This window comes from Chanos chanos, chromosome 1 (genome assembly GCF_902362185.1).
Source record: "Chanos chanos chromosome 1, fChaCha1.1, whole genome shotgun sequence".
Taxonomy (NCBI): Eukaryota; Metazoa; Chordata; class Actinopteri; order Gonorynchiformes; family Chanidae; genus Chanos; species Chanos chanos.
The window spans coordinates 52,098,794-52,112,419 of NC_044495.1; the positions used below are offsets into that span (position 1 = coordinate 52,098,794).

General features: G+C 41.1%; 2 protein-coding genes across 6 annotated transcripts in view; one reads left to right on the top strand and one right to left on the bottom strand.

Annotated features, from left to right (window-relative positions):
* angptl2b (angiopoietin-like 2b) overlaps positions 1-12,566 on the top strand; it is a 16,696-nt gene extending 4,130 nt beyond the window's left edge. The window contains exons 3-6 of the mRNA XM_030773950.1: positions 2,814-3,705; positions 9,905-10,098; positions 11,687-11,957; positions 12,283-12,566. Of these exons, the coding sequence (XP_030629810.1) occupies positions 2,850-3,705; positions 9,905-10,098; positions 11,687-11,957; positions 12,283-12,482 (1,521 nt within the window). The 5' untranslated portion in view covers positions 2,814-2,849 and the 3' untranslated portion in view covers positions 12,483-12,566. The remainder of the gene's footprint in view (positions 1-2,813; positions 3,706-9,904; positions 10,099-11,686; positions 11,958-12,282) is intronic.
* The window catches only part of ralgps1 (Ral GEF with PH domain and SH3 binding motif 1), a 74,451-nt gene that overhangs the window by 38,549 nt on the left and 22,276 nt on the right, over positions 1-13,626 (bottom strand). The gene's annotated exons all lie outside the window — the stretch shown is intronic.

Below are 13,626 nucleotides of genomic sequence, written 5' to 3' on the forward strand. Positions count from 1 at the left end.
ATTAAGAGTTCATAACATTTGTCCACAATGTGATTTGTCCAAAGAAAGTTTTTGGGGGTTTTTTTTGTTGTTTTTCTTATAGTCACATTTGATCAGAAATGGCCAAATACACGACCTTTAGCAAACTGTTACAGGTCGTTCTACAGCCATCATTGTTTCTCTCTCATCCTTTCATCCTTTCAGAGTTTTACTATCATGCTGGGGTTTCTGAGTTCTTGCTGGTCATGAGCGCTGCTTCAGCTTCCTCTCTGGCAGTGCTCCCAGAAGAAAAGAAACATTCAAAAAGCACAGAACACTCCAATCTCTTCTCCCTAAGGACCCAAACAGACCCCACTATCATCTGTATCAGTTATATGTACGTGGGGTATATCAGGTTGGACGCGTCCACACTGATGCTGAAAAAAACTCAGCAGGATAAAGAGCAGACATATATTACAGATTCAGCTGCAACATAGTCAAACATTACATTTTACAGTGCTTTCATTCATCGGCATGCATCAAACCATGCAAAGACATTATATAAGATACTACGTGCGTATATCACGTAAAATTTTTAAACGTGGGTGCCAAGACAAAATGGGGGCACGTACACCCAGTCCGGCCTACTTTGAGCAAGCTGGTCTCTGCTCTGTGTTGTAGTATATGTATATGGAGTAGAGTTTTGTAGTCTAGAGATCAGAGGGACTGGTCCCGAGGGTTTGAGAGGTGTTACACAGAGGTGCTCTGTAACACAATCCGCCATCAGTTTTCAATTAGATCGCCCTGGAGTGAGCCTTCCTAAGAGTAGCATTCTCCGTCAATCCACTTCTCATAACCCCACATCCCCCTATGCAGCTGCCCTGTGGTTATTTTTCTCATAAAATGCTCTTGCCTTTGAAATTTGAGGTAAACAGCTTCTTTAGTTCTCTTTGTCACGCTGTTAAGGCTATGTAACATGTCTAAAGGTAAACATCCAGCAATTTTTATTTCTTTCTACCATCGGGTTTCTTACTTCATGATGGCTCTATCAGTGGAGGTTGGATCTATTCCACACGCTGTGATAGCACATGTCAAGGATTCAACCGGTTAGTATCCTCTTTGTGGGAGTCAAGGGATATATGTGAGTTTTGGCTTGTAGAATGTATTAAATGTCAATCAAGTATTTTGTGACAAGGTAAAAGAGCATGTCAAAAAGGCATTACTGACAGAAAAGGACAGTAAGAGCACATAAGCAATACAAACATTACAGGATGACATGTGCTCTCATAGCTACTGCTGCCCTTTGACTTACCCTGGCTTGGATTTGCTGTGTATCAGTGACTGTCATCTTCCCTTGTAACACACAATGTTTCTCTCCTTGACCCAACGTCAATTGCCAACAATGCTTCAGTTTCACCTCTAGTCATCTACCGCAGTGGGTACCTCTGCCTTTGATTTAGCAGTGGTGAAAAACTTATAAACAGCAATAATGAACCTTACGTTCTTGATACATCCAAACAGTCTTTATGATCACCACATGAGCTGACATGTCACTTTCAGGAGTACGGTTTATATCAGTCTTTCCATATTTCCTCATTGATGCCCAGGCCTGTAGCGCAGATAAAAGATAACCATCTCCCACAAAAACTCCACCGCAGCAACCACCAAATACAATTCCCTGCCAAGACACCCACTTTCACGGATACGCTTGACGTCGACAAAAACATTTGCCGTCACCTAGCAACCAAACACAATGCACTATCAGCTCCATTAAGGAACATCTGGCCTTGTTAGGATGGTTCAACAATTTATAACATAAATCTAATTCACTTGAAACCTATCTGTAATGGATCTGAGAAATAGCTTTTGATTACCGGATAAGGCCTAATCAAATAATAATTAATCAACTAATAACAGCAAGATAAAGAGAGACAGAGGATTGCGGAAACTACTGCAAGGGCTGGATCTCCGGAAAATACCCTGGTCTGATTTTAATCTTCCTGATGTGTTTGGAGACAAAAGGGCAAAGGTCAGGTTAAGTGCTGGTGAGAACTCATGAGACTGCATTTCTAGAGGGAGAGAAGGGGCTCTTACATTTCACCCCTAACCTGCCACCTTGGTAGACTAGGCACGCTCTTTGGCACCAGTCTGACGGCAGAACAGGAACATGGTGACATGCCTGTGCGGTCTCCTTGGAGAAAGTTAATCTGCCTTCGAGAATTAAAGCCATCACGACTGAGTGAGAAACAAGGAGGCTTAGTGACTCTTTGATAATGAGTTCACAAGTATAATTGGTTTCCAGACAAGTTGAGATTGCATATCTATGAAAGAGATCAACAGGATCAGGGTGGGAGTGGTGTACCTAAACTTAGCAAGTCCAAACAGGTAGGGTATGGAAAATTGTCACCATACTGGGCATAATGCAACTGGGGAAAAATATTCACACACTGCGGGAATGATATCAGAGTTTCTGTGTATTAATTTCTTTTGGAATGCTGTGAACAATGCCAGTTGAAGTTAGATTGATTGCATATACTTGAGTCTAAACGTGTTTAAACTGTTCTGGAGAGATTTGATCAGCCTCTGCTTAGCCTCTGGACTGTCAACCCACATGTTTTTTTTTCGATGTAAACCAAGAAATGCCAAGGAAAGTATACAGAAAAAGAAATGCTATTCATATTTTGTATTTTGACTGACTGCAGCTGAATTGTATTTATTTTGGGTTTCATGACAAATACTCTTCCTAGCCAACCAAAAAATTGTAACTCCCTCTCCATCCTTCTTCTCTTTTCTTTTCCCTCCTTGACTGAATCATTAACTTCTACTCCACCCCACCCTCACCCTCTTTTATATAGCTCACAGCCTGCTCTGGTGTGTGTGGGTGTATCGTCATGGAATTCCTTGCAGCGGTCTTTGTGCTGTGGCTCCTGGCGTGTGGACCAGTCCCTGGTCAGGCATTAGGCGACGCTGACACTCAGGAGTTTGACAGCAGCGACAAGAGCCCAGAGGCTGAGTTCTTGTCTGCTTCACGTGTTCGGCGGGCCCCCGAACCACCTCCTCAGGACAAGTGTTCCTACACCTTTATAGTGCCTCAGCAAAAGGTTACGGGCGCTATATGTGTCAACTCCAAAGAGCCAGAGGCTGTTCTGGAGAACCGTGTTAACAAGCAGGAACTGGAGCTTCTGAACTCAGAGCTCCATAAGCAGAAGAGGCAGATTGAGACACTGCAGCAGCTGGTGGAGGTAGATGGAGGTATTGTCAATGAAGTGAAGCTCCTTCGAAAAGAGTCACGCAACATGAATTCTCGCGTGACACAGCTTTACATGCAGCTCCTGCATGAGATTATCCGGAAAAGGGACAATGCATTGGAGCTCTCGCAACTGGAGAACAGAATCCTTAACCAGACGTCAGAAATGCTTCAGCTCTCCAACCGCTACAAGGATCTGGAGCACAAGTACCAACATTTGGCGTCTCTGGCCAACAACCAGTCAGCTCTTATTGCCCAACTGGAGGCTCAGTGTCAAAGAGGACCACCGGTGGCGGTACCTCCAAGATCCCTTCCCCAACCTCAGCCCCAACCAAGACCCTCGCTGCCAGTGAACAAACCTTACCAGCCCCCCACCTACACACGCAACAACCAGATCACCAACGAGATCCAGAGTGACCAGAACCTCAAAGTGCCACCACCTTTGCTTCCCACAGTACCAAGTACCACTTACAACCTCTCTGCCACAGACAAGCCTTCTGGTAAGTGGTATTTTTTAGCTTCTATTTATTTCAATCCACTTCAAACAGATGTGGACAGATGTGACATAATGGCTTGAAATTGCCTAATTCTTGACATTGTGTAGCTGGGTCCTGAGTCATATTTGGGGGCAAAAACTTTATTGCTGCACATCCTACACTCTGTCAGTTTTGTATTGCATTTCATTACCCCTCAATGGCACAAAACACTTCCAAGTGGATGTTTCAGCTATAAACTACAAATATTCCCAAGAGAATATTGTCTCAAACAACATTGATTGGAGGAGTTAAGTTAGAGAGCTATACTAAGCAGGGAGGCAGGCTTTGCAGTCAGCAGGCTTTGCAGTTCTCTGATCGGATTAGGTAACCAGCTGTGAATCTGGACACATTTAAGAGGTAACTAAGCTCCAACCAAATAATTACCTTCATCTAAAAATGCCATGCACTGCCTTATCCTAGATGTTTCGGTAAAGTATCCATGCCTAACTCAATGCAAAAAGGAGAGATCTATCTCACAGAGTATTTGATTTCATAAATATGACATGCTCTACTGGGCTAATGCATGTGTAACTGGAAATCAACATGTTTCCCTCTCTCTATCAACCTTTTTAAGTTCAGCCCAGTGATAGCACACTTGACTCATCCAATAAACCAATCACCGGGCCCATTTTTAATTGGGGTTTCCAGCGCTGATCACGACCAAAATTCTGGGTTCAGATTATCCAAAGAAAATTTTCAGAAATACTGAAATGGATCGTTATGATGACAATACAGACACAACATAATGGTAGCAACTGTAATTTCAAAGCTGATAACTTTTAAGCCTCTTTACTTCATTTCATTTTTGTATCATACCAGGCAAAAATCAAAGCAATGCAATTTTACCATAGTTGTAGCATTAGGCTCTCACTGTGACTAAAGACAATGATGTGTGTGCGTGCATGTGTGTGTGTGTGTGTGTGTGTGTTATTGTGGCACTCTGCATGCACAGCTCTAACTAAACAGTAGACTGTGTGTTTGAATGTGCGTGCGTGCGTGTGTGTTTGTCATCCTTTGCCAACACAGTCCAACATCATTAATCATCCCTCTATCTCACATTCAGCTCAACACTGACTGTAATAATACTGACTGGTTTACATCCACTGAGAGAGGACTTTCATCTCCAGCTTACAATAAAACAACTGTTGTGGTAACTCTTCTGAAATGCACGTCATGCAAGCAAAATGACTAAGTGATCAGGTGATGGACATCCCAAACAATGGGTATTGTTTACTTTGAGGAGTAAATACTATGTCCCCTGGGTGTTCTCATGGGAGGCTGGCTGTGCATGAGAAATTGGCTTCTATGCTTTGTTCTTATTTAGAGGCAAGCTGTCAGACTCTTTACTCCAAAGTGAAATATTACCATATGCTGTGAGGCATAAGTAATGGGACAATTACTTTAGGTGTACAACAAAGTGTATGGAGTTGGATAAATGCGTCAGGCCACAGGTCCCCCTGAAAAGAGGCATTGTGATCATTTTTGCCTTTGTCTAAGGTATTGGGTTGATGCAGGGTCTCCATACCTCTCTCCAAATTGTAAGATTCTGAAAGAGCTTACACTATGTTCCTCCTTCTTTGCTAAGTATCCAAATGAAGGAAGGAACTGGTCTCATTTTGTATGCACTCTTTAAAACTGTGCAGATATAAAGCCAATGGCAAACCTGAAACAGCCAAAAAAAAAAAGACATAGAACTGTGCACTTGTTGGAAAAGTCAAAACAGAGGTGCAAACTTGGTAAAAATATCGATCGTTAAAAGAGACATTACAGGAAAAGTAAAAGGAATTGGTTCCTGTCTCATATCATATGTCTGGTGTGACCTTTGAATAGTGCGAGAGGTGAGAAGTGAAGACATTTCCATCTTCCTAAAGAACTGTTTAGATTCAGATGTTGAACTGGAACAGAGCTGCATGAGCTCTTCAGCTGCCGTAACAGAAGACAGCTTTGACTGGCAGCTAAGTATATATGCTGTCTAGAACTGGATGGAACAGTTGGCACACACAAAGTCTGAAGTAATGATGCTAGCACAGAGTCAGACACGAATATGGAAAGTGAACTACAGGTGAACCTATGTGAACGTATACGTCCAGCATGCCGATAACACAAGTCTTGGCAAACATCGCAATCCATCAGCATGCTACTGTCTTTGATATCCTTGCGTATGGAATGCTTATTTCAGAGTAACTTACAGATATTGATAAAATCCAAAGAATTAATAGTTTATGTAACAGCGTAACATATCAACCAGGCCGTTCTACGCATGGTAAGTTTTTTTGTCAGTTTTAAATTACACACAGACAAGAGGAGCATTCAAAAAGGCTGCCTATCGTTCTGAATGGCATTTTGGCACTCCTTCTATTAAGCTTGTCTCAGGAGAGATAACACTCAAACACTGAGATTTTCCATCACTGTTGGCTGGACGCAGTGTTCTGCATACTGGGCAATACACATGGAGGCAAGCAATTTCCTGTCCAGGTCTGAATGCTTTTGACACCCCAAAGGTTACATAAACCCTCCTTTGCGGAAAAAAAGTCTGTTTTTCTCAATGATGATTCAAAGAAAGACTAAGGGGGGGGGGGGAGAGTCAGTCTTGACAGAGAGAAGACAAAGGGTATTAAGAGCAGAGATCTGGAGAGAGAAACTGAGGATGTCTGATATAGAAGGAGATAAGATAGAGGGTATTCATTCACAGCTTCAGTGATGTAATATATTCCAGTAACCTTAGATTTGGCTTGGTCAGGTACATCCACACGGAGACAGGTCGGCTCACTTCAAGCTAAATTCTGGCTGACACTCAGAGAGAAGCTAAAGACAAATGAATGGCAGGCAGATTTGTAAACATCATAAAAAAAAAAAGCTGTCTTTTTTTTCCCCTTCCCCAGTTATTCTTATCTCTTGACAAGAATTCACTTGACCTGGTTTCACTGTTAACCTCTGTGGTCAAACTTGTCGGTCTTATACCCATAGTTTAAACACACACACATGTACACACGGGCACACACACACGCACACAAACCAATTTTTTTTTCTACTCCATTCACAAGCCTTCAACATTATAAAATGTGTCCACATAATGCCAAAGACAATAATGTCTGAAATCTAACTATCTGCCATTCTGTGACAAAACCCATTTATGTAAAGAAATCTTATGTGGCAAACTGAGCCTAACACTAGTAATTCGGGTTTTTCGAACAAGATTCTTTTACAATGAGTGTGTTAACGATTTTTATGACTTATTGTTGGCACAGGGTTGAGTAAGGTAGTGAATCCCCCCCACAGTAAAACTCTCCCATATCCAATTAAACAGAAAGGGAGTTGAGGGAAAGCTTGAGAAAATGCTGACAAGTGGACTTCTGGGAGGGAGAGAAAGCAATTCGTGGTTTCAACGATAATAAGCAAACAACCTCTGGTTTCAATAGGATCCAAAAAAGCTAATGTACACTATCAAAACAAGTATAAGATTCATTACACTCGTTCTGGTGTAAACAATTCCGAATGGTCCTTATGGAATTTTAAAAGTGTTAGAAATACGCACTGTTTTAAAAAATATAGGAAGAAAATCAGTTAGACAACTAATTATTAATTCAGGGGTTGTTTTTGAGTTGATTAGTTGGTATTTAAATGATTATACGGTATAATGAAAGAGTAAAATATGAAGTGACATTAAAATGAGGAAAATAGTTTAGCTATTTTCTAGAATGGCATCCAAAATCTTGGACTATATTCAAATCCACATGGTGCCAAGAGCAAACGAGGTGAGCCTGCTTTGCTCAAGATTATCTTCAATTTGTCAGCCACTGTGAAACTTCTTGCTTGGCAAGGCTTACTGAAATAAATGCAAAAGCCGTCCAGACTTCTCTGTAGGACACACACTGATGAACAAGCTCAAATTGAGCTTGTCTTTATCGTAAAGTGAAGCTCCCCAACCCCCCCCCCCCCCCCCCACACACACACACACACACACACACACACACACAAACACACACACACAGACAGTGCTTATTTCACTGATAAGATATGTTTGCGGAAAGGAATTTCACATTTTTCAGCACTGAGGAAAGAGTTGTCTTTCCACTGGCATCAGTTCATAAGATCATAAATCACTGTGGACACGTATTATAAGAGTATTACACAGCAACAGAGGGAGTCAATTTAAGTATGCCTGGCCTGCAAGGCCCCATAGCTTCCAGTATAGAGAGGATGATGATTGATAGCCATATGGGAGCTCAAACTGTGTGTGGCATAGACTGTTAGTGGACATGATCTCACTTAAGAGTCGATGTCCAATATTTGAACCATTTTATTACTTCCATAAAAGAGAGATGTCAGATCATAATAACCGTATAGGCCTATACACCGAATAAAAAGAAGTTCGACAAGCCAGAACAGAAGATATTTTATTTTCCAAATCTCCTACACTTCAAGGAATAACATGGTACATAAAGAGAGCGTGTGGTCTCTGCACGTATGCCATTTTATGCTCATGCAAATTATCAAGCCTCTAAGCTTACTGGAACTTACTAGTCAATCCTATGCAACGGATCAAATTCACCCAGTCTTTAAGGACATTTTGCTTATGCAAAATCAATAATAATGTCGACGACTGACGAATAAACAAAAAATCCTTCCTGAGCAATTACTGATTTTGTACATGTCACATTTCATTTGGTCCATATGTAATTGGTGGATAACACAAGACACCACATTGCACTCTAGGTACATGTGAGGGAAGAGTTAAGGCCAAAGCATACAAGGAGAAACTTGGCACAGGGTTAAGACTTAAAAGGTCACATTTTGAGAACAAACATTAAGAAGCATTTCCAAGCTACTGTAGGTAAACCACACAACCTCTCTGGAGCAATTTAAGAGCAGAGACGTCAGATTAGCAGATGACTGGCTGCCAGAGCTTACTGCAGACAGGACAGCAGAGTACAACAGAATGCCTGTGATAGACAAAACAAAAAGAATAAATAAATAAAATAAAAAAAACACCTTTAAAATCATGTGTCCAAGGGTGTGGCCTCTTATTTTGCCTCTAATGAATCTCACTACTGACGAATGTGGCTCCTACAATAACAACTTATGGAGAAACATGTATGATATCTGATTTGTATCAACATCTGAAGTCCTTATGGACAAACAGTCATCTAATAAAGGTGTATCCATTCAAATACGACACATATATAAAGTATTCTATCATACAATGCCACATGCTACAGCCTTACAAGAAATACCCAGGTAAAGACACATGAGGGCCACTGCTGCCACAAATGCCCCCAGGGAAAGAAAGATTGCAACTGAAAGATCAGTAAATTTTCAGTGGTACAATACACGAAAGTGTTTGTTTCCTCTGGTTCTGAATTTCTACTTTTTTTTTTTTTTTTTTTTTTTTTTTTACAGCCATTAAAACAGTTTTTTGAATATTTTGGTAATCTGTTTGCTACTGTTGTATTACTTAGCTTACTTTCACCCTTGTGCCACTGTTATGTTTGGACGGATCCGTCAGGGCCATTTCTCAGTCTTGAGAGGTGGCCAAAGTCAATCCTGGCCTTAGGCTGAGAGTTTTTCCATCTGAGGACAAGAGTTCTGGCGGCAGTACATCACTCCAGGGCAGCTCCCTGGAACGTGACGCCTCCCTTGCTACTGTGCTATGATAATCTCACGACAGCAAACATTAAGCTGAAGGAGACTGGAATCAAAGAGACGACTCCTCTAGCAGGCCAAAACAGCTCCGTTAAAAAGAAGCTGGTAAACTAAACATCAGGAGTCAATGAGGGTTTAGAGACAGGCATGTTTAGATGGTGTTCTGAGACAAAAAAAATTCAGTAACGCCCCCGTACATTCCTTTTACGTGGTTCTGCATTGTTCAAGTGAGCAAGTGTCCTCACCACGTGCTGGAATATAACATGCAGCCATTTGGCATTGCCCTTGAAAAGACAGAGCCAAGAAAGTGCCAGATGAAAATTAGGTTTAAATGTTTAGAGGTAAAACATAGCGTATAATGTGACAAATATATCTTTTAAATTCCTGGATTGCACAGGCTGTCATCTGTCCTGAGGTCTGTGCGAGTGTGTCACCTACCCACTTAATTTTTCTACAAGTCCCTAACAGGTCTCCTAACATTCAGAGAATGAGAAACCTCTATGTCTTGTCTTCCCCTCAGGTCCCTGGAAAGACTGTCTGCAGGCCTTAGAAGATGGTCATACCAACAGTGGCATGTACTTGGTGAAACCTGAGAATGCTAACAGGCTAATGCAAGTGTGGTGTGACCAAAGACAGGACCCTGGTGGCTGGACCGTCATTCAAAGACGTATGGATGGCTCTGTCAACTTCTTTCGGAACTGGGAAACTTACAAGGTAAGCCCAAAAGAACAAATTCTATAAATTCTAATTTCGGGCTATAAATTCATGTTCATGTCTGATAATGCTGACATACTGTCACAGTTTATCGGCATTTAACAGTTCTACTCTGTTGAAAGAGAGAGTAATTCCACCAGTTTTTGGTTTAATTTAAGCGCCACAAATGGGTACTGGGTCCTGCCACATCTACAAACACTCAGAGTATTGTTACATATGGAAACTTCTCAGTGTAAGGGGAGGGGAAACGTGATTTATTCCTGATAGGAAACAAACTTACTGAACAAAGAGTCCTTAGCCTGAAGTGACGAAGGAGACTGCTGCCTGGCTTAAACAGTATAGATTAATAAACTGCGTTAAAGAGGTCCCTTTGTTCTTGACTTGATGGTCTCTAGATTTTAATCAGTGTCAGTCATCGGTCCTCTGATGCATAACCCCCACCCTCACTGTGAGGCTCAGCCCTGAGACTAGTCGACACATAGACCTCAGATTTCATAGAGGATCTGATGAAAAACATATGCAGACACAGCCGTACTGGACATAAACGCCTCGATGCAAATACTGAACCATTACAGAATTATCCCCTTGACATACAAGATGTCTTACATGGTAGTGAGAAAATGTTTTTTTTTTTTTTTTTTTTTAAGTTACAAAAAAGAGAAAGAAAACAAAACTACAGAGCTTTTTCCACTGCAGTCTGAATGAATCTCGTAAAAATCCCTAAATCCAAGATTTGACACAGAGAACATGAGTTTTCCTTTGCTGAGGGATAGATATCACAGGCGCACAGATGGATCCGTCTGATGGTACACTTAAGAGGGCAGACAGACAACCTGTAAAGGCATTGGAATCCTCATCTAGTTCAAAACAAATAATCTTCCAAGGCTCTTCTGATGCACCTTGAAACACATGGGAGTCCAAAATACTAATGTACAGCTGTACAATAGACAAAACCAGTCTTCTACTGATACAAAGCATGCATGGGTTTAATGAAAGCCATGTCAAGAGAGGGAAAGAGGAAGAGAGAGAAAGAGAAAAAGAGAGACAGTACAACACACATGGAATAATTATGTCGCTGTTGTGTCTTGCTTTTGTCTCTGACTCTTTACAAACAAAAATACATTTAATGATTTTTATACATCACAGAGCTATTGTTATAAAATTGAATTCTGATTACACAGGGTTGTTGGATAAATAATCAAAGGCTATTCAAAGTTAATTAATAACTCAATAAAAAAATAATTCACTGCCACAGCAGTTACAAAAATTCTCAAAAAAAACAAAAAAAAACCCCATTCAAAAATTCTCATAAACATATTCAAAACAGCACCACAGGCCAAAAATGGCATATGGTGATAGTTTTGTGGTTCTTCTAAATATGTCCAGGAAAAGGCTAATTTACAGACCAAAATGTGAATTTTTCAGCAGTTGTGACTTTGACGAGAATTGTGTTTTTGATTATGGTACCAATGAGGGCACCAATTTGGTGAGGGGGTCACTTTCTCATGGATTAGATATTACAAGAAATTACATCAAATTTGTATGATTTAAATTTCATGTGACAGTAGATTCTCTTTCTCTCAAACAGCAAGGCTTTGGGAATATCGATGGGGAATATTGGTTGGGTCTGGAGAATATCTACTGGTTGACCAATCAGGGAAATTATAAGCTCCTCGTCACCATGGAGGACTGGTCTGGCCGCAAGGTGTTCGCCGAATACGCCAGCTTCCGTCTGGAATCAGAGGCAGAGTTCTATAAACTCCGGGTGGGCCGTTACCATGGCAACGCTGGCGACTCTCTCACTTGGCACAATGGGAAGCAGTTCACCACACTGGACAGGGATCATGACGTCTATACAGGTATTGAAGGGATTCTTTTCCCAGGGTTCTAACAAGTCAGGCGTATGCATCACCAAGTTTATGCAATATTCAAAAGTCCTGTTTGTTTTCGCTGAACCAAAAACAAAGCCTGGGACAGTCGAAAGAATTGTTTGTGCCAATAAGAAGTCATGTCTTGACGTTTTTTGTCAGCTGTCTTGGCTAGTGTGAAAATGAGTCTGGAAATGAACTTCTTCTGCAAGAGTCATTTTTATCTAGATAAAAATCAGAAACAATCCTGGCTTGTACAGAGCAGAAATGTGGTACTTCCATTGCGTTTTATCTAAAAGATATTTTCCCCCTATAGGAAACTGTGCACACTACCAGAAGGGAGGATGGTGGTACAATGCCTGTGCCCACTCAAACCTGAACGGAGTGTGGTACCGGGGTGGGCACTACCGCAGCCGCTACCAGGACGGAGTTTACTGGGCAGAGTTCAGAGGCGGCGCCTACTCCTTGAAGAAAGTGGTGATGATGATTAGGCCAAACCCCAACACCTTTCACTGAGAAACATACAAACTAACAAAACCTTACCGCCCTCCCCCAAGCCACTGCCCTCCCTTATTAAGTGCAATTCATACATTATTTTTTTATTCAGATTTCTTTTTCTTTTTTTTTTTTGCATTTATTTGCTTGAGTGTACGCATGGTCGGGAAAGATGGAGTATCTGGGGACCTCAACGTAACGATTAATATTGCATGCAGTTTGGTGGCCTCAAGAGGCAATAGGAAATGTGTGAGAGCAGAGACTCTAAAGCAGTCCCTTCAGCTGCCACAGTAACATGGCCAACCTCCAGAGCCTCCAAAACACAGCAGTCCTTTACTGGTTTGGTCACCTATTACCCTTTTCTCTCAAGGGTACCTTCCCAGATAAAAGGAGCTGATATACAGTTGATGAGTGACTTGACACGTTTTGCGTCATTCATTTATGATTAAAACAGAGCATGTCGCTTCAGTTCAATTATGTTTGGCAAAACTGGCTACATTTTCACGCAGAAAATATGTTTACTTTCAGTTAGGTCATGGATATGTTTAGCCTGGCATCGGCTCACGTGCTTTGAGTCAGCAATGCCATTTGTGAGGTAAATAGTTGAGCTTTAGGGTTACTGTATTAAAGACACAGGAAATAAAATCCAGTGACAAGTTACCCATATTTTATATTGCTTAATGCAAACAAGTAAATATGCTTTCTGATAAGATCAATTGTTCATTATTTATTTCAGGGATAGCAAAAATGTTTTTGAAGTATTCTAGAAATACTGCCTATATCAACAACTGCTTTGTCATTCAAGTAAATCCCTGCCTTTATAAACCATGCTGGTATACAATCAATGTAATGCTTCGGGAATGTAAATTAGTGTAGCATTGGATGTAGGGGCAGATTGCGCATAGGTGATACATTATGAGTATCGAGTACAATACTCGAGTATGAGTAACTGCCTGGTTCATGAATATGATGATGATCATGGTAGAACTAAAAACTCAAAAAACGGTTCATGAATACATCTTGACAGGACTGAATGTGTTGACTGGAGATGTTCATTTCAACTCAGCCAACAAGTTTTGCAGGACTTTTTTAAATGTGACGACTCTACCCTTTCTTTACATCATAAAGACAGCGAACTGTACGTACTGTATAAATGAAGCGTTGG